General features: G+C 46.9%; 1 protein-coding gene across 2 annotated transcripts in view; it reads left to right on the plus strand.

Annotated features, from left to right (window-relative positions):
• LOC147900239 (Endoplasmic reticulum vesicle transporter protein) overlaps positions 1-23,487 on the plus strand; it is a 126,356-nt gene that overhangs the window by 98,774 nt on the left and 4,095 nt on the right. For both annotated transcript variants that reach the window (XM_087376702.1, XM_087376701.1), the window contains exons 8-12: positions 4,940-5,064; positions 5,213-5,296; positions 13,119-13,265; positions 13,482-13,590; positions 13,684-13,803. In XM_087376702.1, the coding sequence (XP_087232828.1) occupies positions 4,940-5,064; positions 5,213-5,296; positions 13,119-13,265; positions 13,482-13,590; positions 13,684-13,803 (585 nt within the window). The remainder of the gene's footprint in view (positions 1-4,939; positions 5,065-5,212; positions 5,297-13,118; positions 13,266-13,481; positions 13,591-13,683; positions 13,804-23,487) is intronic.

Genomic DNA, 23,487 nt, shown 5'->3' on the forward strand with positions numbered 1-23,487 from the left:
ATTTGCTGTGTGAACTCAGCATGCTTCTCTTGTATGGTCGTTTGTAGCGCTGCCATCTCCTTAAGCTTCTCATTCTCGGCTCTCATCTCTTCCATTGCCTTGCACGTACCTTCTGGTATCCTATGCATATCCCTCAATTGCTATAATTGTGTCCCCATGGCCTGCATTTTATCCTTGAGGTTGACCTTCTCATCTTCCCATGTCTCCTTCTCCTTTTCCCATTCGTCCTTTTTCCCTTTCTCCTTCTGCCATTCTTCTTGCATACGCCCCACTTGCTTCTTGATTTCATTTAGGGTCTTGTCAATATGTGTCTTTTCTGCCATCAATGCCATCTTTCGAGCGAGCGAGAGAGAGAGAGAGAGAGAGAGAGAGAGAGAGAGAGAGAGAGAGAGCATGCCTCACACACACATACCACAATGAGGAGAGAAAGGCACAAGACAACTGTAAGTGATCTTTGGAGAAAACCCTGATACAACTAGGGGAAAACCCTTGAACAAACAGGCTGCTCGAGAGCTCAACCGGACAGCTCAACAACCACAGCAACTGGAGGCACAAGGAATGAATGGACTGCTCCACAACCCTGCTCCTGAGGTGCTACACTGGGCTGGCTATGCTCCCCCACTAGGCATCAGAATGGTAGAGAGAGAGAGAGAGAGAGAGAGAGAGAGATTATTAAAGTCTTCGGAAGACCGATGGGTCTATGAGACTATAAGTTGAAAGGGTGAAGCTACTGAAATGAGCATCATCACCCATGCTAGATGCTAAATGCTAGATAGTCATAAAAATAGAGTACGAAAGCAAGATGTATTAATGAAACCACCCTTCAGTTAAGTAAAGGGCAGTAAACCATAACTATCTTAGCATTCACACCTTCTATAGCCACATTGCATCATTCCCAATCACTTTCATTAATTAATTGCCACTGAAAAAACACTTAGCACTAAATTGAGAATAACTAGATGGAGGCTAGAATGCCCTTGCTCAATGAAACATCACACGAGACACCCACTGGTCCCAAATGCCTTGGCGCCCCTTTCGGTATTTATTTAATTCTTTTGAAAATGGAAAATGCTTTACAACAAGGACGCACCCGCACCCTTATATTGTTCTGCTTGCATTTTTCCTCTACGAGAGCCAACACGTGGCCTCTGCCTGCATCCAATTCCAGTGCACCACTAGTACCCCAATGCCAGTGTCGAAACTAAGGCATAACTTAACAACTGTGTCACCTGACTGTGACAAGGCATCAATGCAAATCCCCTGAAATGCTCAAATAGCCTCAAGACATCAAATTGTGACCAATCCGTTCCTCTGGCACCAACCAGGCATAACGTCTGTGACTGGGTATCTATCTATAGTTTGCAATGCTTCTAGGTAGAGCTGCAATACCCTAGGTGAATTTGCCAGTTCACCTTCCTCCATCCACTTGACATCCAGTGCTAATAGTTCTGAAACTTAACCAGATACCTTCTGGAAACTCTACCTTTGACTTTCCTTCCACGGTGTGCCAGAATCTGTTCCAGAACCAAAATCTCAGCCAATTCCTCCAATTCAGGCTGTTTCTCATCAAGCACGTCTTCCGGAACATCTCTTGGAAAGGCTTCAACAAAGTCACATAAAAGGCATTGTGAATTGTCCAATGGCGTGGTAGCTTCAGCCTGTAAAAACTACATTTATCTTTTGCAAGACTTGGAAAGGTCCATAGTACCGCATTTTCAGTTTGGTGTACACCTTATCCTTGCCTTTCATCCGCCTAAGTCTTGCTTTTTGAAAACGCAGCAACACCCAATCATTGTCTTTAAACACCAACACACTTCGGTGCTTATTTGCTGCTCGTTTATGCTTCTCTTGGCTTTTCTAGAGGGCTATTTTTACCTTCTGATAGGCTGCATCTAAGCTTTCCACAAATCTGCCGCTTCGAAGATCTTCTGAAACATAGCATTTAAGAAGATCGAGGGCAATAGAGTTTGCCTCTTCTGACTGTCCATCTGTCTGTGGGTGGAAAGAAGATGAAAAATTCAGCGTAGTGCCCATGTTCTCAAACAAACCTTTTCAAAAAAGGCTGGTCATATGGGGGTCTTGATCATTGACAATAGGTTGAGGCATCCCATGGTGCTTGAAAATATGAGACATAAATAATCTTGCCATCTGACCTGCTGTGACTTTCTTCCGTACTGGAATAAAGTGGGCCTGCTTGCTAAATCTGGAAATTATGGTCTAGATTCCATCATGTCCTGCCTATAGCCACCGAATTTAGGGTTTGGAGCTTGCTGCTGTCCTTTGGGGACCTCTCCTTTAGTCCATTTGCTCTCATTTACTTTTCCCTTCCCTCGGTTTGCGAACTTATCGCCTTTGCTTGATGCTGCACTCATTTTGAGGTGTTCTCCTCCTTGTGGGAGCAAATTCTCTTGCTGTACTTCGATTTTCCAGCCTTCTCTTGGCACCCTTCATTGCCATTTGCTGTCCATTTCACCTTTCCTCCAAGAGTGACTACCTGTGCTTGGTTTTGGAGCTATTTTTTTGCTGTAATTCTGGTCTGCATCGCTTGGTAAGGTTTATTGCATCGATTCTTTTCATTTCTAGCAACAGTCCTTTCTTTGCTTTATTTGCATTGTGGAAAGGCCCCGTGTTGCTTTCAAAGGCCTCGTGTTGCCTTTTGGGAATCTTTTTGCAGTAGGTACACCTCGTGACAGCCACACATTTGCAGTGGAAAGCTTTGAAGCTTGCGCAGTACTTTGCCTTTTGGTTTTGGGAGATTGCACTCCTCTCATTTGCATTGTTAGTCAGTGCCTGCCTTTGCCTTGCATTTCTGCACTATGGATGGCAGTAAGGATGATTTGTTTGGAATGCTTGGAGCTGAGGACAAACTCGATGGCACGAATGATCCCATGGAGGCCTATATGATGGGACATGTTTTGGTTGCAAAGAATCTTTGGAATATTGTTTCAAGCACTGAAGTCAGACCTACTAGACCTGTTGATTCTGGTAATGCCTTTGGTACATCTGGTACTGCCTTAGGCTCATCTGGTGATGGGCCTATCTTGTTGCCAAGGGCTATGCACAACAACAAGGCATTGACTTTGAGGGGACTTTTTCCCCCACTTCTAGGATCACCACTATTAGGATTGTTATTGCCTTTGTTGCGCATTTTCATTGGGAGGTACATTAGCTTGATATTAAAACAGCTTTTCTGGGCACTTGCAGGAGGAATTCTATGTTACGCAACCTCTTGGCTTTGAGGTTGCAGGTTCTGAAAGCAAGGTATGCCAGTTAAAGAAAGCCCTCTGTGTATTGAAACAAGCACCCCGAGCTTGGTATTCTAGGATACTTGCTCATTTGCTTAGTCTTGACTTTTAGAATAGCCCTACAGAGGCTACCCTTGACACGTGTAAGGGTAGTCAATGATATCATAACACATGTCCATCAAAATCATATTTAGCCATCTTGGAATCATCCTCCTCATGTGGAGACACAGTCTGATCCAATACAATATAATAGAATAGGCATATAAAACATCAAGCTGCACCGAACGATGGATTGGGGTCTTTGGCAAGAAGCACGTAATGGATCGTTGTCTGCTATCTGGATGAGTAACTTGTCTTGCCCTCCTGGTTGCTACTCGACATCTGACGAGTGCCACTGTAACCCTGGTCGGCTGCACCCCAGGTCTGAACATGGAGGAGATGTCAGTGAGTGTGATCTGTGTGGATGTGTCGTGTCTCAATCTCGGGGTCTCTCCCTCTCCTACTGACAATGGACCCGATAGCAACCTGCTCTGCCTGGAATAAATTTGTGATCGTACTTTGAGATGGGCTGGGCGCAGTACCATGCTCCTATCTCCTCGATCTGATGAGACGGTCTCTATGTCGGATTGCCTCCTGAATAAAAACTGCTAGACATCTTTGCTGATTTGGGTATAGGAGGAGTTTGGAGAGGCCCTCGAATGCATCTTTGAAAAGGCAATGGTATCGTCCACGAATCTCATATTAGATTGGGCAATGGTATCCCCTATGCACCCCTGCTCTCGATATGAAGCCAGTGCGATGATATGCGTAACTATGCACCCCACTCTCGATATGAAGCCAGTGCGATGATACACGTAACTGTCTTGAACTAATGAATGTGGTAGGTGGGTCTGGGTGTATCCTGTTGGAATGATGAAACCCTCTGCTGAAATGTGCAAGCAGTGGTCCCGATAGAAGGTGATCTTCACAGGCAGCTCTACGCCATGTCCTGAATGTGTGTAGTTGTAAGAGATCCTCCCGGATGATTGGGTTGAATTCGTTGCCCAGGACGGGGACAAACGCAGCCTGTGTATATGAAAACCCAATCTCTCAAACCATCTGCATGTGCACGCGTACCAACATCTCTAATCACCCTGAGCTACTAGTGCTATAGAAGATGCTAGTGCCAACCAAGGTAGCCTGCGTCGCCCTGTGGTACATGAGCCATACACACGGGCGCGGTAGAGGTAAGTGATAGTTTGGAATTCCGCATTTAATTGCAGTGGGGATGCCTCGAACTCAGCCTGAATGATCTGATGAGGGACAGATGGCTTGCTGCGTATCATCCGTGAGGCTGTAGCATCATCGGGTAATTTCACAATCATATTGGTGCTTTCCATTTCGAGATTTCCCCCATTTTTCCCAACACTACTTTGTGATGATGCTTACACCTACTCCGCCATCCAAGATGGCCGTGGTCTTCTTGTTTTGATAGAATATCGGAATTATAGCATTTGTATCATCGCTCTCGAAGTATTGGCCCAGCTTATTGATGGTATTTTTAGCACATTCAGCTCCTCGGCTTCGAGAGCAAAAGAACTTGTGGTACAACTGCAAGCTCATTGTGTGTGTGTGTGTGAGAGAAAGAGAGAGAGAGAGAGAGAGAGAGAGGGAGAGAGAGATGAATTATGACATTTTTTGTGTTTGGAAAATAGCTAGTGATGATCATCATCGTAAGGAAGGTGGTAATGGTCACACACATTCACATACATTCAACAAAGACCCAGAGAAAACAATAAAAGAAGTCAAGCAAGCAATGCAGGATCAAGAAGGTTGTAGGGTAAGGCTTCTCTTTAGTTCCATCAATTGGAGTGCTGTTGGTGCTGTAATAAGCATTGAACGTCAACTATATGCAATAAACTTAGGCTTGATAAAAATTGCATACCTCCGCAAGTTTATTTAGAGGATTGGGTCATTTTTTTCAACAGGTCTTTGGAGTTTTGGATGTGGAAAGGGTAGCTGGAAACTTTCATTTATCGATTCATGGTTTGAGTATTCTGGTAGCTCAGCAGGTCTCTCTCTTCCCCCCTTCCCCTCGCATGGGTTATGCTATTTTCTACATCGTCCTTGCTATTTGTGGTACATTCGTAAATCTATTAATTCATATGTGCAATGTGTCTTTCTATTACATGTATTTATGTGCATAGTAACATAATGATAGCATATTTCATATATGTATAGACATATGATAATAACATAAGGTATAACAAACCCTCTTACTATGTATTCTTTGATACTTTGTTTCGATCTTGCTCTAAAAAGTATGGTGTAAACCCTCGTCCAATTGTTCTTATGTCATGTATAAATAGTGTGGTGACATATAGAATGTGTATAGAGTCTACTAGTAGCTTGATGGTTCATATTGGATTTAAAACTAGGTCAAAATCCTAAGACAATGGTAGGTCTCTCTCAATTATCATATTACATATGTTAGAAAATATTGTTGTGCACATCGTAAGGTGTCCCCAATCATTATGTTTGTCTATGTGTGCATGTGTGTGTGTGCTCGCGCACGCTTTAACAAAAAGATGTGTGTGTGTGTGTGTGCGCGTGCGTGCGCGGTCCATGATTGTCTACGTGTGCAAGATTTAGATTATCTTGCTTTCTTGTCATATAATAATATCTTTTGATGCTTGTAACTGGACGGCCTTGCTTTTGGGACTGTTTATTGTAATATAATCTTCAATGGATTTCACACAAAAAAAGAAGAGAGCGTGGATGCGCACGCGTGCGTGCGTGTGATTCTCTACAGACAAAATACATTCTATGGGATACAAAATGATGTGATCAATAAAATAGTTCATGTATATGCAGTCATGTCAATAGAGTGTGTGCGCCATTAGTCTACCTTCATCAGTTAGAGAGCCTCATTACTATATCTTGGACTGGCTCTAGCTCAGGCACAAGATGTTACCTTGAGAAAGGCTCGTGGCTCCTCTACTTGCGTAGGTGTTGGATGTAAGGTTTGGATCTATAGCAAGTCTACAAGGTTCATAGAACCATGTTATGTAGCAGGGCATTGCCTATCCTGGACTTGTTTAAGATCTAGGCAAGACAGGAGTCATGTTTTTGCATCCTCAGCCACACCATGCCTGATAGAGTGCATGGGCATGCAGTAGGCAGCTCATCTATCTCGTTCTCCTTGTAATTTGTGCGACTTGGTGCAAATAAGACAAATGGCACATTTTTACTAGGAGAGAGAGAGAGAGAGAAAGATGAGAGAAAAAAGAAAGGAAGAAAGATGTATTAACGTTCGTGGTACAACAAATGGAAAGAAACTCATACAAGTCACAAAGGGCTGAAGCAAAGGGCGCGCTAGGGTCCTTGCTGAGTACTATGCTAAACTAGCCAAAGCCAGCCGCCCCCCCCCCCCCCCCCACACACACACACACACAGAGATGTATTAACGTTTGCAGGAGGCCTCGCGGGCCTATGAGACAAAGTACAAGGCAAAAGTCTCCGTGCTCGAAGTATACTCTTGCGGTGTCTGAGTACCTCATGAATGAAACTTGCCAAACATCGCTGGTTTGGGCAGGAGAGGAATCGGGCCAAAATCCCACAGCTATCTATGAAGAGGCAGTAGAAATGCCCTCAGATCTCATAGTAAACAGGACACCTGAAAATGAAGTGCTCCTCTATCTGGACCTCCTGCATGTCACATAACGTGCAAATGCGCCATTAAATCTAAATATCTAGGTGGGATTGTATTGGAGTAATATCTGAACATATGCATCTAGCTCACGTCCTAGCCTTTGGTACCATGCTAGAACTCGCAGCGAAAAATGGAATCGTGCATTAGATCACGCCTGAGATGTTGAAAATGGGGAGAGGGTGAGAGACACTCAATCACAGGTTAGAGACAAGAGCTGAGGCATGAACTGATGTTGATAGATTGTGTAATCATAGCAAGTACATAGCCTCATTTATAGGCTGGGCAAGCCTCATCTTCCCACACAGACACCTCATAGATGAGGTCACACACAAGAGAATCTAGATCCTATAATCTAGGGGAGGAATCACACCTACCACATGAGGTGGCACAAGTGGCCTCAAGACTCTTCACACTCACACAACTGTAGGACACTCCTAGGACTCTAGGACCACACACACTAGGACTCTGATAGTTCCAACAAACCCCCCTTCGGAGCTAGGGTGAGAAACTATGACATCATCTAGACTGTGCATCCCAGGTAATCTCAGAGGCTAACATCTGAGCATAATTCAGAGGTTGAACCAAGCACTCTCATGGCTTAGGTGTTAACGTGATCAGAGACTCAAATCTGAGCATGGATGCATGACCAACTCATAGGTCTAGGGAGTACACCAACATCCTGGAACTCGGCTAGGCCTGATAAAGGAAAGACATAACAACCCCCCTGTCTCCTAATTGGGTACATGGAAATAAGTGGAGCCTTTTATAGGACAAGGCACACAAAATGACAAATTATTACATCATTTTAGGGGGACTACCCAAGGCAGAGTACCTAACACACATGACTCTAGAAAGCCCACTCTTCATCTATCACCTCATGGAGGGATAGACCAGAAACAGCAGCAGTGCAGGTTTGTTCCTCAGGTCTAGAAGGTGTAGCTTCATCGTCTTCGTCCTCGCTCTGCTCCGCAACCAGATTGGCAGGTTCTTTGGCTTGTACCTTTGCCATCTTCTTGAAGCAACGATCCTCTGGATGGCCAAGCTTCTGACAGTAATTACATTTAAGAGGTTTTCCTTTCTTCTTGGGCTTATTCTTGAGAAAGAATGCTTTGATAGACTCAAAGGAAGTAAATTTTCCCAAACGTCATTTGCAGTCTTATCAAAATCCACATGGTGGATAAGGTTGTCAGCTAAAGCTAGGCCAATGATAGCCATTGCTTTATCATTTTGGTTCTCCCACCAACTAATTCTAGCATCATCACTTTGGGGTTTTGGCACCTTGCCATTGGTGATATTCCATATGCCTTCTTGCATAAGAAGAAGCCGGAGTTTCGTCTGCCAAGTTGGGAAATTGCTCCCTGAGAATTTCTCGATGAACGAGGAGTTTTTTATGCTATCCATTGGTGGGAAGGTCTTAGCTGTTATTACAGCCAGTGTCTAAATCCCTTACAATGTTTACTCAAATTTTGCAAAAAAAGCCCCAAATTTTACATAGTAGAAGCTTCAATTATGCCAAAGGAAGACACAGGACAGAAAAGCCCTAAATTTTTGGGTTAGGGATACTGCAAAATTAGGGTTTGCAGAAAATTGGGGCTTTTCAAAATTTCCTAGAGCATAGTGTTCTAGCAATACCAGGGAAGCTTCAGACCATAAAAGCCCCAACAAATTCACCCAAAATGAGGCAAAATTCTTGAAAAGCGCAATTTAGGGCTTCGGGCTCAGAAATGGGCTTCAAGGTCGGGCTGAATCCCCTCCAAATGTGGCAGCGATTTTGACACGGGCAGCTGTGATTGAGTTGTGGCAGCTGAAAGACGACTCCCTGGCAGCAAGATACTTCATGGAAAGCTCAAGTTCGATCAGCCATTCTCGTGATGTTATTCTCTTCCAGAAATATATGCGCCTCAGAAAACAAGCTGCGTAGAGAGGCGACGTACGTGCAGCATAACTCCGAGTTCACAGCAAGGAAATGGACCGGGCAGTCAAGCTGAGCAAAGGCGGAACTGTTTGCTGAGGTGTGGGCAACACAGATCAGCACGGAAGCAACATAGGATGGTCTTCGATGTAGATTGAGGAAGCGTGAACTGCAAACCAGAAGAGCTGCGTTGACGTGCGAGTCGATGGCCACGGCTCTCACAAGGTCGTCAGTCGTGGGTACATGCAAGACGCCGCCAAATCATCGCAATGACACCTTCGCAGGAGCTGTCGCAGGTCATTGGGGCAGAATGCTGCTGCTGGAGATTGCGTAGATCAGGGGCGGAAGGAGGAGAGCTGAGAGGCGGCAGCAGCAATGGGCAGAACTGAAGCGGCCATCTGGACAGCAACGTGGAGATGGCGGAAGAGTGGCCCAGTGGAGGAGAGAGGTAGCGGGGTAGAGGAGTCAGCAGGAAAGAGGTAGCATCAGCGTGGGTAGGATTACTGCCGCGACTTCGGCATTCTTGAGGCTGATGGTGAACAACATAGAGCTGCTCAATCGAAGAGGAATGCCATCAAGCAGGAGCTTCAAGGTGGCTCTGATACCAACTGTTGAAAATGGGGAGAGGGTGAGAGACACTCAATCACAGGTTAGAGACAAGAGCTGAGGCACGAACTGATGTTGATAGATTGTGTAATCATAGCAAGTACATAGCCTCATTTATAGGCTGGGCAAGCCTTATCTTCCTTCACAGACACCTCATAGATGAGGTCACACACAAGAGAATCTAGATCCTATAATCTAGGGGAGGAATCACACCTACCACTTGAGGTGGCACAAGTGGCCTCAAGACTCTTCACACTCACACAACTGTAGGACACTCCTAGGACTCTAGGACCACACACACTAGGACTCCGATAGTTCCAACATGAGATACTCAACGACACTCAAATGTGGAATAGACAGCAAGATATGACAACCAATGATTGAATAAAAACTCCGAGAAAGGACCCAAAATTGCACTCGTGAACCACGATATGTGGTCAGCAGGGTGCTGCCTACTAGTGGTGGATATGAGGCCACACCAATGTTTTCCTAATCTGATGCTCTCTCCTTCTGCTATGCACCTTTGTTGAGGACTTCAGGGGCTATGGGAGGAGCCTTCTCTGTGATTTGCTCACCAGTTGAGCTCCTCACAGTGCTAGGGTCTGCTGCTGCTGCTAGTGTCTCTACTGCACCCTGCAAACACCTTTGTCCACCTTCTCTAGTATCTGGGAACCGATTCTGAAGGCTGGAGTGGAAGGCTGATTCTCTGCCTTGCTGTTGCCCTATGTCTTCCTCCTTTGGTGCATATCTGGGCACATTTGAAGGTGGGACTGACCAAGGACCTTTGACTTGCGTGGTTGAACTGTTTCTCCTTCATAGTTAGGTGTTATGCCATCTATATCCTCCACTCAAGTGAGAATATCACACTTAATGTTGTATCCTCCACTCTAGTTAAAACATTGACCAATATCACTAATATTGTCAATCCTATTATTGCATCACTTATTGCACCAACCCCTTCATTTGTTTTCCTTTGTGATCCCATATTTTCATTTTCACCCATGGCAAGTGTTCTATACCAGTGAGCATGTGGGAGTCACTTTCAACATAAGCAATCTCTTGAATGTCAACATCAACATCACCTATAATATTAGAATGTCCTCAATACTTGTGACCATGTCCCGATGATGCTCTTCATAGTTGCTAGAACTTTCTGATTTGAAGCCCTTTTGTGTACTTCTTTTCTTCTGGTAATACATTCCTGTGTCTTCCACTACATTGAAGGAAATTGTCTTAGGCAAATTTGATTTTAAGAAAGCTAGCCTCCATTTGATAGTGTCAATAGACCTGTTAGTGTGGAGTATTGTGCATTGCATTTTGAATGATGCCTTCACATGCCAACTTAATTACCTCCACCATATGAAGAAAATTTGAGCATAGCCCTTGAATCAAGGGTTCCAGTGGGTCGCCTCTAGCGGATGGCTGTGACCACTGCGTGTAGTGTAGAGGACACATTTGTAATCTTATCCAAGTCCCCTACTTTGGAAGGCTACAACTACTCTCACGAATCCCACTGTTTCTATCGAAGGGAGCGGGCCTCCCACAACCAAAAGCGCCAATGCGAATGGTCTTGCCCAAAGTGATTGGTGTTGGGTCAATGGACCAAACCTTGCCAACCCACTACTCTCATCCGCTGCTACTCAAGCATCTCCAAGCCCCCATCCAACTATGGGTCTCCCACTGACTCTGGCTGCTGAAGAAAACCCCTGACCCCACACTATAATGCATAGGGAAAAAGGTGCCAAGGGCTCGGTGCATATAAAGGATCCTAGGGACACCCTTGTCCTAGAGAACTGCCTTTGTGTAGACACCCTCCAGGACTCTGAGGTGGTGGTGTCTATCTTGAGCATCCTCGTGCCCGCCCCTCTAAGGTGAGAGAGGGCTTTCGCATGTGCCTCCATACCTCGGGGGAGCTGACTCCATGCTCCAAAGAACTAGCTGGGCCATTGTCCCAACCAATGTGCGTTTGCAGTCCTAGCATGTAGCCCTCTTGATCTCGAACCTCTGGATGCCAGAAAACGGGCTGACAGTCCAATTCCTCTCGACTCTGATGGCTTGATTGGATGAGTCTCCTAGACAAATGCTGCCAAACTCTGTGTAAGCTCCTCATCAATGGTGAGCTGTTCTCGTTGAGAGGGGCCTTAAGAAGATCCACTGATGAGACTACTGCCACTATCCTCCTGTGTATGTGCTCAGATTGAATCTCAGGCTGCAAGAACCTGTGGAAAGGACTCCTCCGATTGGAACATGTGTCGATAGAAGGAAGTCGTCATCTTAAGAATCTCATGAGGTTTGAGCGGGATGCTCTCATCACAAGCGAATCTAGTCCGAGTGGATCTTGATGCTACCTATAAGCCCTTGGTTGGGAACAATTGAGTGAGACAGCAGCTGGCATTGCTAATTGGCTAGGTCGCAGGAATCCATGCAGCACTGCCACTGGAGAGGCCATGAGGCCCAATAGACTTGGATACATGCGTTTCGGATCCCAACACAACTCTCGAGGGATCCACCACACGGATATGATAGCTTGGCTTTCAAAGAGGAAGTAGATCTTGCCAGTTTGAGACTGGAAGTAGTTCACTGGCCTTCATGGTGAGGATTGGTTTTGTGGTCAGGCTTGAGATCACCTTATGCATCTCCAACACCAATGCAAAGACCTTCCTAGGCACTTCAGGATGCTGTATGGAAGACAATAGGCAGTATTACAGATTGGAACATTTGAGTCAGCTGCAGTCTCTTGATAGGTGGACAGTTTGATGGCCTCCCTAGTGGGCATTTGGCTCGATATTTTCTACACCCCATACTCTATATGGGAGCAGGGACATGTGGGATCCTATAAAACATTTGAACATTGTAGGTGCTTTGGTTGTATAGTCCCCATAATTGGATCTCTGCACAGCAACTCCAGGGTTCTCATAGGCAATGAGCCAGGAAGCTCTGCAAGGGACTGGTCCATAATTGGATCTCTGCACAGCAACTCCAGGGTTCTCAGGCAATGAGCCAGGAAGCTCTGCAAGGGACTGGCCCAAAGAGTGCCCTTATGGATAGATGTTATTGTGTTGTGTTTTTCTTGAATTGTAAAACCAGAAGTTTTGCGAAAGATTTGTATCAGTTGATGTATGCATGCTTTCTTTGGTTGTTGTCATCTAAAGTTTATGGTAGACAAACATGATGCAGAACTGTTGAGTTTCAAGTGTAATGACTGCCTCTGAGTAGCTTTGTTTCACTTCCCCTTTTGAAAATGTTGGGGTGGTGGAATTAGATTCATGTGGGGTAAAATGAAGATGCTGGCTACAAATGCCTTGCTGTAATTCACGTTTTGAAAACTGAAAAGGTTTCATTCTCAGGCTTAATGATGCTTAAATGTAAGATGCTACCATGGAATTACTTTTACTTTGCACTAATATCATTGCATAGAGCAATGTGAATGTAATCATGATTTTTACCTAACAGAGCCACATGCCTTCCTTATGGGTATGTTTATATGACAAGAATGGACAAACCGATTAAGAGTAATATGAAAGTGCTTAATGGCTGAGTTTTAATAATGCAATAGGATGCTGCACACTACCAGTCTAGCCTTCTACATTTTATCCCTTCACCAACGACTTGGTAGTAGTTGATTCTAATCAATCTGTATGCAATGTTTTGAAGCTTGGAGCAGATTTTTCAAAGTATAAAACAGGTGAACGTGAGCCATGTTATTCATGATTTGTCTTTTGGTCCAAAATTCCCGGGTATCCATAACCCTTTGGATGGGACTGTGCGGATTCTTCATGATGAAAGTGGCACTTTTAAATACTATCTCAAGGTCCTTTCCTCACTTGTGCTGACATTCATGTTTATTTAGGAAATTAACAATTGTCCTTTTACCGTATACAAAATACAAAAATATTTAACTGGAAGGTTTGATGATTCTTCTCTGCTTTGGACATTTCCTAGACCACTCCACTTTTTGGAGCACTTTGCAAGGCAACCTCTATGTGTTGTTCCAATGTGTCACTTAAAAGAACGAAAATATTTTCAGATTGTGCCTACTGAATATCGGTACCTTAAGGGTATCACAATGAAGACCAATCAATTTTCTGTGACAGAATATTTCACTCCACTGAAGAACAATGATCGTAATTGGCCAGGTTAGTTTGTGTGCTATCTTAAATTAAGTTGTGATCATTCTTTTTTGGGCAATATAGTTGAGGCTTGATTCTTTCTGATATGGTTTGTTGCAGCTGTTTATTTCCTATACGATCTCTCTCCTATTATTGTTACTATCACAGAAGAAAGGAGAAACTTTATACACTTCATAACACGCCTGTGCGCAGTGTTGGGTGGTACATTTGCGCTTACAGGTAAGAAGCCTGGATTCACACTTAGCCTTGTGCTGAATGTTGTCCTCCTTTCTTTATACTGTCGTTTTTATTCAGTTGCTCATTTATCTAGGCTTTAAAGAGTGAGGTACTAAAGGTTGATGATCATTGTTTTTTAACACCTGGAAGCCTAATGCATCCATGCACTGTTAGAACATGAAGTCAAGTTGAGTGTGTTTTAGTGTGTTCTACTAGGAGTTCTAGTAGAGTCTTATGTGTGAGTGCCACGTGTACACTTTGGTATTCTAGTGTGTGTCTATCCTATATATGATTGTACTTGTGTGTCACATCAACACACATCAAGGAGTCTACATCAAGCTTTATCAATGTGAATCTTTCCATTTTGGTCTATTGCTCATTTCCATTTCCTTTGACTTTCATTATGTTTCCATTCGAGTATTATCTTCTCTCTCCTAGCCTACCCTCTTTCTCTCTCCCTCTCTCTCTTTTTCTCAACCATGTTCCTTCATGTGGTATCAGAGCCATCCTTCCGTCTCCTAGTCCTTTATCTCTTGCTCCTTGCTCTTCCAAGGGATTGAGGTGAGGGAGACCCAGAAAGAGAAGCTACTCTCCCCCTTTCCTCTTCGAAGGCAGCCCTTCTTCCTACCTTAGTCTCTCCATGAGCTGCTGATCTACATCCACTTTGGAGCTGTTTTTGTGGACCTGCTACATGATTTGCTGTAGATTTCTGCTGCGACCATCAGCCTTGGGTTTTGCTGCGGATTTGCTGCACCATCTACCTCGAAAATGCCGCCCACTTTCACTGCACCTGCCCTCAGAATTCCCGCCACTTTCTGCTACTCTTTCTGCCTCAACTCCCGCTGCTGATTGCGCCACCTACTGCTGCTATTTCCGCCTCAATGCCAGCTGCCAATTCCACTTCAGTCACGATGCCTTCTCTTGGCTGTTTTCTGCCCCTGCAAGCTGAACTACTGCTACAGCCCATACTACTCTAGCGTTTGCTCCAAGTTCTCTTTTCAGCCCATATTGCTGCAACATTTGGAGCAGACATGGAGCATTCCGAAATGGAATTGTAATTGAAAAGTGTTCTGGTAAGAACTTTCCAACTTAGCTAACTAAGATGAGGCTTCTACTTATGAAGAAAGGTGTGTGGAAGGTGGTTAGTGGCAAAGAAAAGAAACCTGAATCTGATGAAAAGGAAATTATGGCGTTGGAATCTCTCAATGACAAAGGTCTTTCTATCATTGGTTTGGGTTTGTCTGATGACGTTATTCATCACTTGGATTTTGATGGCACTGCATATGAATTGTGGGACAAGCTAGAGCGCTTATTTGGCAACAAAATTATCAATTCCAAATTATTTCTCAGATTGGAATTCTTTAACCTCCATATGAAGCATGAAGATTCTCTCAATGCTTATTTGAATCATATGGAATCTCTCATCACCCGACTCGCTGCTTTGAAGGCCCCTGTTGGGAAAGATGATCAGGTGGCTGTCCTCCTTTCCAACATTGAGGATAGTCCTGAGTATCGTGATATCATATCAACGCTTCGTGTAGCATGGGATATGTCTTTTGATGAAATGGTTGCAATGCTTCTTGATCATGAATGAAGGCACAAAGATGTCCATGAGGATCAGACATTATATTCCAAGGGCAAGAAGCCATCTAAATCTTTCAAGTGTACGTATTGTAAGAAGCTTGGTCATGGAGAGGATCATTGTTTTCGGAAACTTGCCAAAAAACAATCCAAGGAGCATGCCAACTTGGCTGCAGTTGCCACTAGTGAAGAAGAACAAGAAGCCACTCCGACACCAACTTTTTCTCTCACTGTTCATCTCCGTAATCTATCCTTCCCTTAGGAGGTAGATAAGGATGATGAATATGTCTTCTAAAATATATTCATGAGCTTGATATATTTGGGTACTCTGCCATGGAAAGTCTCTCAAAAATTGACTGTAATGATCTCTTTGAGCTCTCATCCTTGGATAGTCCTCCTAAAATGATGTTTTACTCTCTATGGTGTGTGGCTCCATGCCACTGTGTTTTGAAGCCAGGAGAGGGATGTATTGTGGGAGCCATGTATTGGCTTTGACAGGGTCTCTTATTAGGCCCGGTCGAGTTCTAAGATGTTGGTGTATTCCTAGATGTATGAGCTGGTCATGTAGCCATGCTAAGACATGAGTGTCTGAGTCATGTTGAGTCTCAAGCCATGAGAGTGCTTGGATCAACCTCTGAACACGCTCAGACTTTAGCCTCTGAGTTACATTGGATGCACAGATTAGTAGTTCGTCATTGTCATGATTTGTTATTGGTTCCATCCCAGTAGTCCTCCCTCACCTTTTCTCCATGGGGGGGTATTAGAACATGAAGTCAAGTTGAGTGTGTTTTAGTGTGTTTTACTTGGATTTCTGGTACAGTCTTATGCATGAGTGCCACGTGTCATATTGGGAGATATCCCACACACACTTTTTGATAAGCAATTACAAACTTTTAAAAGAGTATGTACAACTCAATATTAACATTAGGTTTCAACTTTTGATGTATTGTTTTTGAACTCGTCCTAAAAGATATTGATGTACATTCAAGCAACGATGTCCACCACTGGCTTCAACATCAACCTCAGTATCAACATCACTAGCATTTACTCTAAAATAGTCGACGGTCTTTTATAGAGTCGAGCTCCCTTCATCAATGATATCCAGCAAATGGTGGTGGTGTTAGTTCGTGGTTGATGCTTCAAATTTTGAATGGCGCCCACAGAGAGATTCCTCTTGCTTTTCAGCCTTTGGAGTAACCTTTGAATCCATGCGATGATTAGTCGTCTAGGTAGTAAGGTTATCGTCTTCCGGGTCCCACCTAAGACTTGCCTTTCGAATCCCATTCCGGGATATCTACAGGTTTAATTGTCATCCGTATTCAATTTGGGGCTTGTGTCTTCTAGATCCTAGTCCACACTTTGTAATTTGTCTTTGCTTTGAAGACTGAATTACATATTCTTACTTCGGCTTTGCTTTGAAGGCTGATTGCGAATCATCAAATGCCTCTCTTTGTCCTCCTCATTGGGTCTTCAAAGAGAGGCAAGTGGAACATTGGGTTCTTGATGATCTCGCTATGCAACTCTTATTGTCAAAGTAGATCTCCACAGCTTCATCACTTTGGATAACATGCATGTTGTAGGCCATCTTCTGGTGGTTCTAATGATGCCCTATAGGCCATGGTATGTGCCTTGTAGGCATAAGTGTAGGCACTTATAGTGTTAGTGCCTTTTAGGCCACATAGGACACTTAGTCCTATGTGACACCCAGGACACTTAGTCCTAGGTCTAGGTACAAGTACTTTGTACTTGTGTTTTTTTCATGTTATCTAAGATTTGATGTGTCTGCTCTATCGACTCGTCTTGTACCTGCACTCTCTCTCTCTCTTCGTTTTGTATCTTCAGTGGTATCAGAGCAGGTATCACTCTAGTCTTCCAGCTCTCCTCAGCCCCCGAGTCCTCCATTGCTCATTGAGAGTTTTCTGCCCTGCTGGTCGACACATTCCCAGCCTGTTCGAGGCTTTTCAGCTGTTGTCCAAGATTCAGGCGTCCAGCTTGCACAACCTCTCGTACCTTCAGTGCTGTCTCATACTGCCTACAATATCTGCGCGTACAGTCTGTACGTGAGCAGACGTGCATCACTTGTACTCTGCGTCGTCATCGTACATATGCATCGAGGGTTGCCGTACATCCGTCGTCACCTGTACTCTGCGTCGTACTCTGCGTCATCGTCGTACATCCGTCGTCACCTGTACTTTGCGCCGTACTCTGCGTCATCGTAGTACTCTGCTCCATACTCCGCACTATTCTGTACATGTACCGTACACTGCGTCGTACTTCATCCGTACATCGCGCTATTCCGTACGTCGTACCATACAAAGTTCGCCGTACAAGGTATCTTCAGGGGTAGGTACCTTGCAGTGTACCTACAGATTAGTCGTCAGCAGCTTGTACCAGCTTCCCGTACACACGTACCTTCAGTAGCTGATCGTACAGCTTGTACTTGATATGGGTATTCCGTACAGTTTCACCATAGGTTCCGTACCTGTTTTGGCATTGGCTTGAATCAGGTTCTTGGTCTCATTGCGGTCATCTACAAACATTTGCAGTTTTGGGGCTTTTGCAGGACATTGGCAAATTTGGGGCTTTCTTTTCCTTTCACCTCCTTTGATTGCAATTTCTTGCAAGAATATTGGAGTTTTGGGATTTAGTCTGCAATTTCTTGTTACATTGGGTCAGATTGCAGGACATTAAGTTACATTTGCAGGACATTGGGTCAGATTATCATACATTGGGTCACATTTGCAAAATTTCAGCAAAATCTACATTTTCCCTCTTTTTGGCCTATTTGCCCTGAATAAATTTTGGGCTTTTGCCAAATTTGCTGTTTTTGCAGTGAACATTGCCTGTCACAGTCACATTTGGGTCAGATCTGCATTTGCCCTTTGAGTTGGGTCAGAAATTTGCAGATATTTGCTGTCATTTTTGGGACAGCCAGCTTTTTGCAGTGATAGCCTTGAGGCTTTTGGTTTTTCAGGTCTTTTACAGGTTATCACAGTTGCTATGGCTGGGAACAATCAAGATTTATTTGGAGTTCTTCGTGAAGATGATAAGTTGGATGGCACCAACTATCCGATGTGGTCTTATCTCATGAAACATATTCTTGTTGCAAAGCATTTGTGGAATATTGTTTCTGGGGCTGATCTGAGGCCAACCAATGCTACAGTGGTTGTTTCTACTGCTGGTCCTTCTGCAGGTGGTACTCCTCTTGATGCCTCTTCCTCTAGCACTCCTGCTGCTGCTCTTCCAACTCAAGAACAGTCAAGATGGGATGCAAGAGATGCAAATGCACATTCATGCATTGCTTTATCATGCAAGAGAATCATTATTCCACACATCCGGTCTTGCAGGACAGCAAAGGATGCTTGGGATAAAATGGCTTCTCTCTATCAGATACGCAATGAAGCTCGTGTTGCATATTTGAGAAGGCAATTACAGGAAGTGAATATGAATGAAGGCGATTTTAAAAATAGCATTCTTGGTCAAGATTGATAGTCCAATTGGAGAAGCTTTCCACACTAGTTCAGAATAGATTCGCAGATTGGATCAATGTGAAACTTGAGAAAAAATCACGATTTTGAAGAGAGATCAGACATGGATCTGAAATCAAGATTTTAACAAGTAGGTACAACATCTTGCGTCGCTAGTTAGCTCCTGCGAGCCCCCCTCCCTCCCTCCTGCAGCCTCTACCTCCCTTGCTCACCCCTGCCTCGGCTGCCCTCACCCCCTCGCCTCTCCGCCCTCGACCCTCGCCTCTCCTCTCACCCCGCCCCTCGCCTCACCCCCCCGCCTCCCGTTTCGCTCATCGCTGCGCCCGCCGCCCCCCCTGCCTCGCTCCTCCGCCTCACCTCGCCCCCTCGCTACGCCCTCCCCCGCCCCTCGCTACGCTTCACACCCGCCCCTCGCCCCTCGCTACGCCCCTCGCCCCTCGCCTCGCTCTCCACCCGCCCCTCGCCCCTCGCTGCGCTCTCCACCCGCCCCTCGCCCCTTGCTTCGCTCTCCACCTCGCTCTCGCAACGCCCTCCCCCGCCCCTCGCCACGCTCCCCATCCGCCCGCCCCTCACCCCTCCCGCCCTTCTGCCCCGCCCCCTCGCTTCCCTCCCCCATCCGTCCCCCACCCTCGCCTCTTCACCCCCCCTCCGCCCTCCATCCTCCGCCCCCACCCTCGCTCTCCACCCCCGCCCCCTCCGCCTCCCGGCCTCCCGCCCTCGCTTCCACCACCATCCCTCCCCCTCACCTTCGACCCCCGCCTCCACTCCCGCCTCCGCCCTCCGCCCTCCAACCTTCCCGCCTTCCGCTTCCACCCTCGCCTGCGCCTCCGCTTCCCCCACCCGACTCGTTTCGTCCAGTATCGCCTCACCCTTCTTCATCACACCCAGGCTCCACCCCCTCGTCTATCCCCCCCCCTTTTTTGGGTGGCAGCCTCTTCTTCATCGGAGGTCTCGCAGTTTGTCTTGGAGGTATGGCGGCTCCCTGCCCGAAACCGGAGGCCCAGTCGGACCCTCCCTCTCCCCCTACCGCGTTATCTTGACAGAGCAACAATCGTCTCGGGTACAAGAGGTTGCCAATGACTTTGCCCTTACTTCTGTCTATGGCAGAGTCATTGGACATTCCCCCTCCAGATTAGCCATCAGGGACTGGCTCCAGTCCACTCTCATACTAGAGGACAGCCACATTGAGGAGGTGGCCCTTATGGGAAGGGGCATCTTCTGGCTTAAGCTCTCCACTGCGAGAGCTGCGAGCAACCTGATTGCTGGTTCCCCCACATCTGTGGATGGAAAGATCATTATGATAGTCCCTTGGTACCGTGGATTCAGTGCAGCGGATTTTGATGCTCGTTTCCGCATACCTCGCCACCCAGTGACGCTAGTTTTTCCAGGCCTTGCTGCTGAGCTGCGGCCGATTGTCAGGGACCTGGGCTCCCACTTTGGCTGGGTTATGCATGACACTTTCGCCGACGCGGTTACTACGGCAGGAGCCCCCCGAGTCCGTGTGGCTGTGGCGGACCCTGCGACTCTCCCTGCAGTGATTGAGATCGTGACAGATGCTGGCAGCATTACCCAGAGCATGGTAGTCACAGGACAGCCAGGCCAGTGCCTGAGGTGTCACGGCTTTGGGCACCTGGCGGCTATTTGTCCACGATTCTCCAGCTCCTCTCGGTCCCCCCCGCCCCCTCCCCCTCCCCCTCCGCCCCCTCCCCCCCTTTGGGCAGCCACGTCAGGAGGAGCAGAGGCAGCCGGAGTCCGGTCCAGAGTTAGCTGGCGGTTGGACTGAGGTCAGAAGGAAAAGAGAAAAGAATAAGAAGATTTTCGAAAAAGGCAAGGAGGCAGAGGTTACCCAACCTGCAGCAGCGCCTCAGAGACCTGATAGGCAGCCGCCCCAGGGTCCTGGGAGAGCTTCTTCTTCGACGGTAGCCCGCCCTCCACAGCCTTAGGTCCCCCTCTCTTCCGCTCCCCAGCCCCCTTCCACTCAGTCCCAGCCCCTTTCCCAGTTGCACCCCCCTCTTCTCGACCCGCAACATCAGCCCCCGCCTCTCCTCTTCAGTCTCCTCCTCTTCCTTCTCAGCCCCAGTCCCAGGTTCAGCCCCATCCCCCCCCCTCCGTCTCTCTCAGCTCTCCTGTAGTGTCAGCTGTACCGATGGTTCCTCAGCCGCGGGCAGCCCCCACTCCCCCTCCACCCCCCCCGCTAGTCGCCTCCGTGGAGTCTGAGTTGCCTACCCCCCAGCCACCTCCCCCTCCCCCTCCACAGGCAGGACACCCGGAATCTACACCACCCCTGGAGCAGTCTTCCCTGTCTGCTAGCCCCTCAGTTGCAGACTCTGGTGGGCCTCAGCTTCAGGAGAGAGAGCTTCCTCGCGACTTCTACAGATCTGGCCCCTGGGACTACTTGGATGTGGCCGACCTTGGGGCCTTCCCTGCTTGTCTCGACATCAGTATCTTCTTGCTCCGTAAAGGGGCGGATGGGAAGATCGCAGCCTTGGCCCCGAGGGATGGCCCTAGCTTTGCTTTCACATTCCTCAGCGACGACACCGAGACTTGGACAGACGACTCGGTCTGGGAGGCTCTCAGAGAGCAGACGCACACTCAAGTTTGCTCCTGGATAGGCCCGTCCGGTGGACAGCTTCTCGAGACTCAGTGGTCCGAGGGTGACGTGCGCCTGCGGTGGCGTTGCGCCGCTAAACGCTTCAGATTGATTGTGATCCTCAGGCCCCCTCTGTCGTGGCCCCTTCCCCTGGATGTCAGAGCCTGGACCCCCCAGAAACTCCGAGCCTTCTACGGGATGACTACTTCAGAGATCTCGAGTTGGCTCGAGAAAGCGTTTGTTCATGGCACTAAAGGCCTTACGCCTTTGCTAAAGGTTTTGAAGAACGGGCAGGACGACCCCACCTCCCCCTCCAAACCCTCTCATAAGCGTCAGCGCCTCCATTCCGAAATGTCAGCTTCTTCATCGACATCAGCCGCGAGCAGACATTTGTTCGCAGCCTACCAGTCCTCACCATGAGCTTACACCTTGTCTCCTGGAATGTGAACGGGTTTCATTCTTCTGGCACTCGTGGTCCTAGGAAGCTCATCTTGAGACAGGAACTTCAGCCAGTAGTGATTGGTCGCTTGGATATACTTCTGCTCCAGGAGCACAAGCTTTCTGTGGCTCATTCCCGTAGCTGCGGGAAGATTCTCCCTGGACGCTCTCACACTTATTCGGAGCCCTCGATCGGCGTACAGGGGAGGAGTGGCGGTGTCTGCACTTCCGTGTGCGAGCAGTTAGCCCAGGGAGTTTTTGGTCATGGTACGTTGATCCCAGGCTGTGCCCTTTGGGTAGGCCTAGAGTTGGAGGGTTCCAAAATAGGAATCCTCAACATCTATGCTCCCACAGACCTTCGATGCAGAGCCACTTTCTGGAGGACACTCACAGGGATTCTCCCAGACATGGATTCCTGGATTGTTGGAGGTGACTTTAACAATCTGGAGACCTTGGAGGACCAGCAGGGCAGAGGACCAGAGTTTACAGGTATGGCTCAGGCAGAGCAGTCCGCTTGGGACTCCTTTATCTTCGCGACAGGAGGTAGGGAGAGCTGGAGAGACCCGTCCTTCCGCCGTTGGCACGGGAGCTTGGACTTCTCGTGGGGCTTCCGCAGGGAAGGAGGCAGACTCCTGGAGAGACTGGATAGATTTTATGTCAGTGATTGGGCCATCAGCAGAGGCGGTCAGGCGGGTATAGTGCCAGGGACGACACTTTTCGACCACACGCCTGCGCTCTTATCATTAGACTCGGTAGCTCAGTCCCTTCCTCCCCGTTCGTGCCGGATTCCCGACTCCATCTTCTCGAGGGAGGATGTGCGCAGTAGTACTGGAGTGGGAGGAAGCTATCAAAAAGGCCCATGCACACTTTCGGAAGAGAACACTCATCCTTGTTGGGCAACGCCTCATAATTCACTCATGCACTACTCCTTACACTCCTCAGTAGAATCCTGTTTCTGAAAGGAAAAACAGGTCCACAATGGAGATGGCCAGATGCATGCTTAAGGCCAAGTCTTTGCCCAATAAATTTTGGCTTGATGCAGTAATGTGTGCCAACTATGTGCTGAATAGATCACCTACACGAGCATTAAAAACTATCACACCTTATGAAGCATGGAAAGGCAGGAAGACTTCACTTTCACACATGAAAGTTTTTGGGTCTCTTGCATATGTTCAGGTACCATCTCAGCTGAGACATAAGCTTGATGACAAGGCAATCAAATGCATATTCATTGGTTACAGCCAGGAGAGCAGAGGGTATCAGTTATATCAACCAAATACTGGGAAGATTATTGTCAGTAGAGATGTGATCTTTGCTGAACATTCAGCTTCTCCTCTTGTGGACTGCAAAGCAAAGCCAGATGTTGACATGTTTGATGCCTTTGAGTCTTGGTTACCTCTGCCATCATAAGAGGAGGATTTTGAGCAGCAACATGAGCCTCCTGCAGGCCTTCCACTAAGCAATAATCAGCCACAACCTCATGCTGATTTGCAGGTTTCTCTTCCGGCACAAAATGATCCCACCACTCATGATGCAGTCATTGAAGAAAGAGCTGTCAATAGACAGCAAAGGCAAGTTCCCAGATGGCTT

Source organism: Dipteris shenzhenensis, chromosome 7 (genome assembly GCF_047967505.1).
Source record: "Dipteris shenzhenensis isolate YYH24624 ecotype China chromosome 7, Dip_SZ_1.0, whole genome shotgun sequence".
NCBI classification, from domain to species: domain Eukaryota; kingdom Viridiplantae; phylum Streptophyta; class Polypodiopsida; order Gleicheniales; family Dipteridaceae; genus Dipteris; species Dipteris shenzhenensis.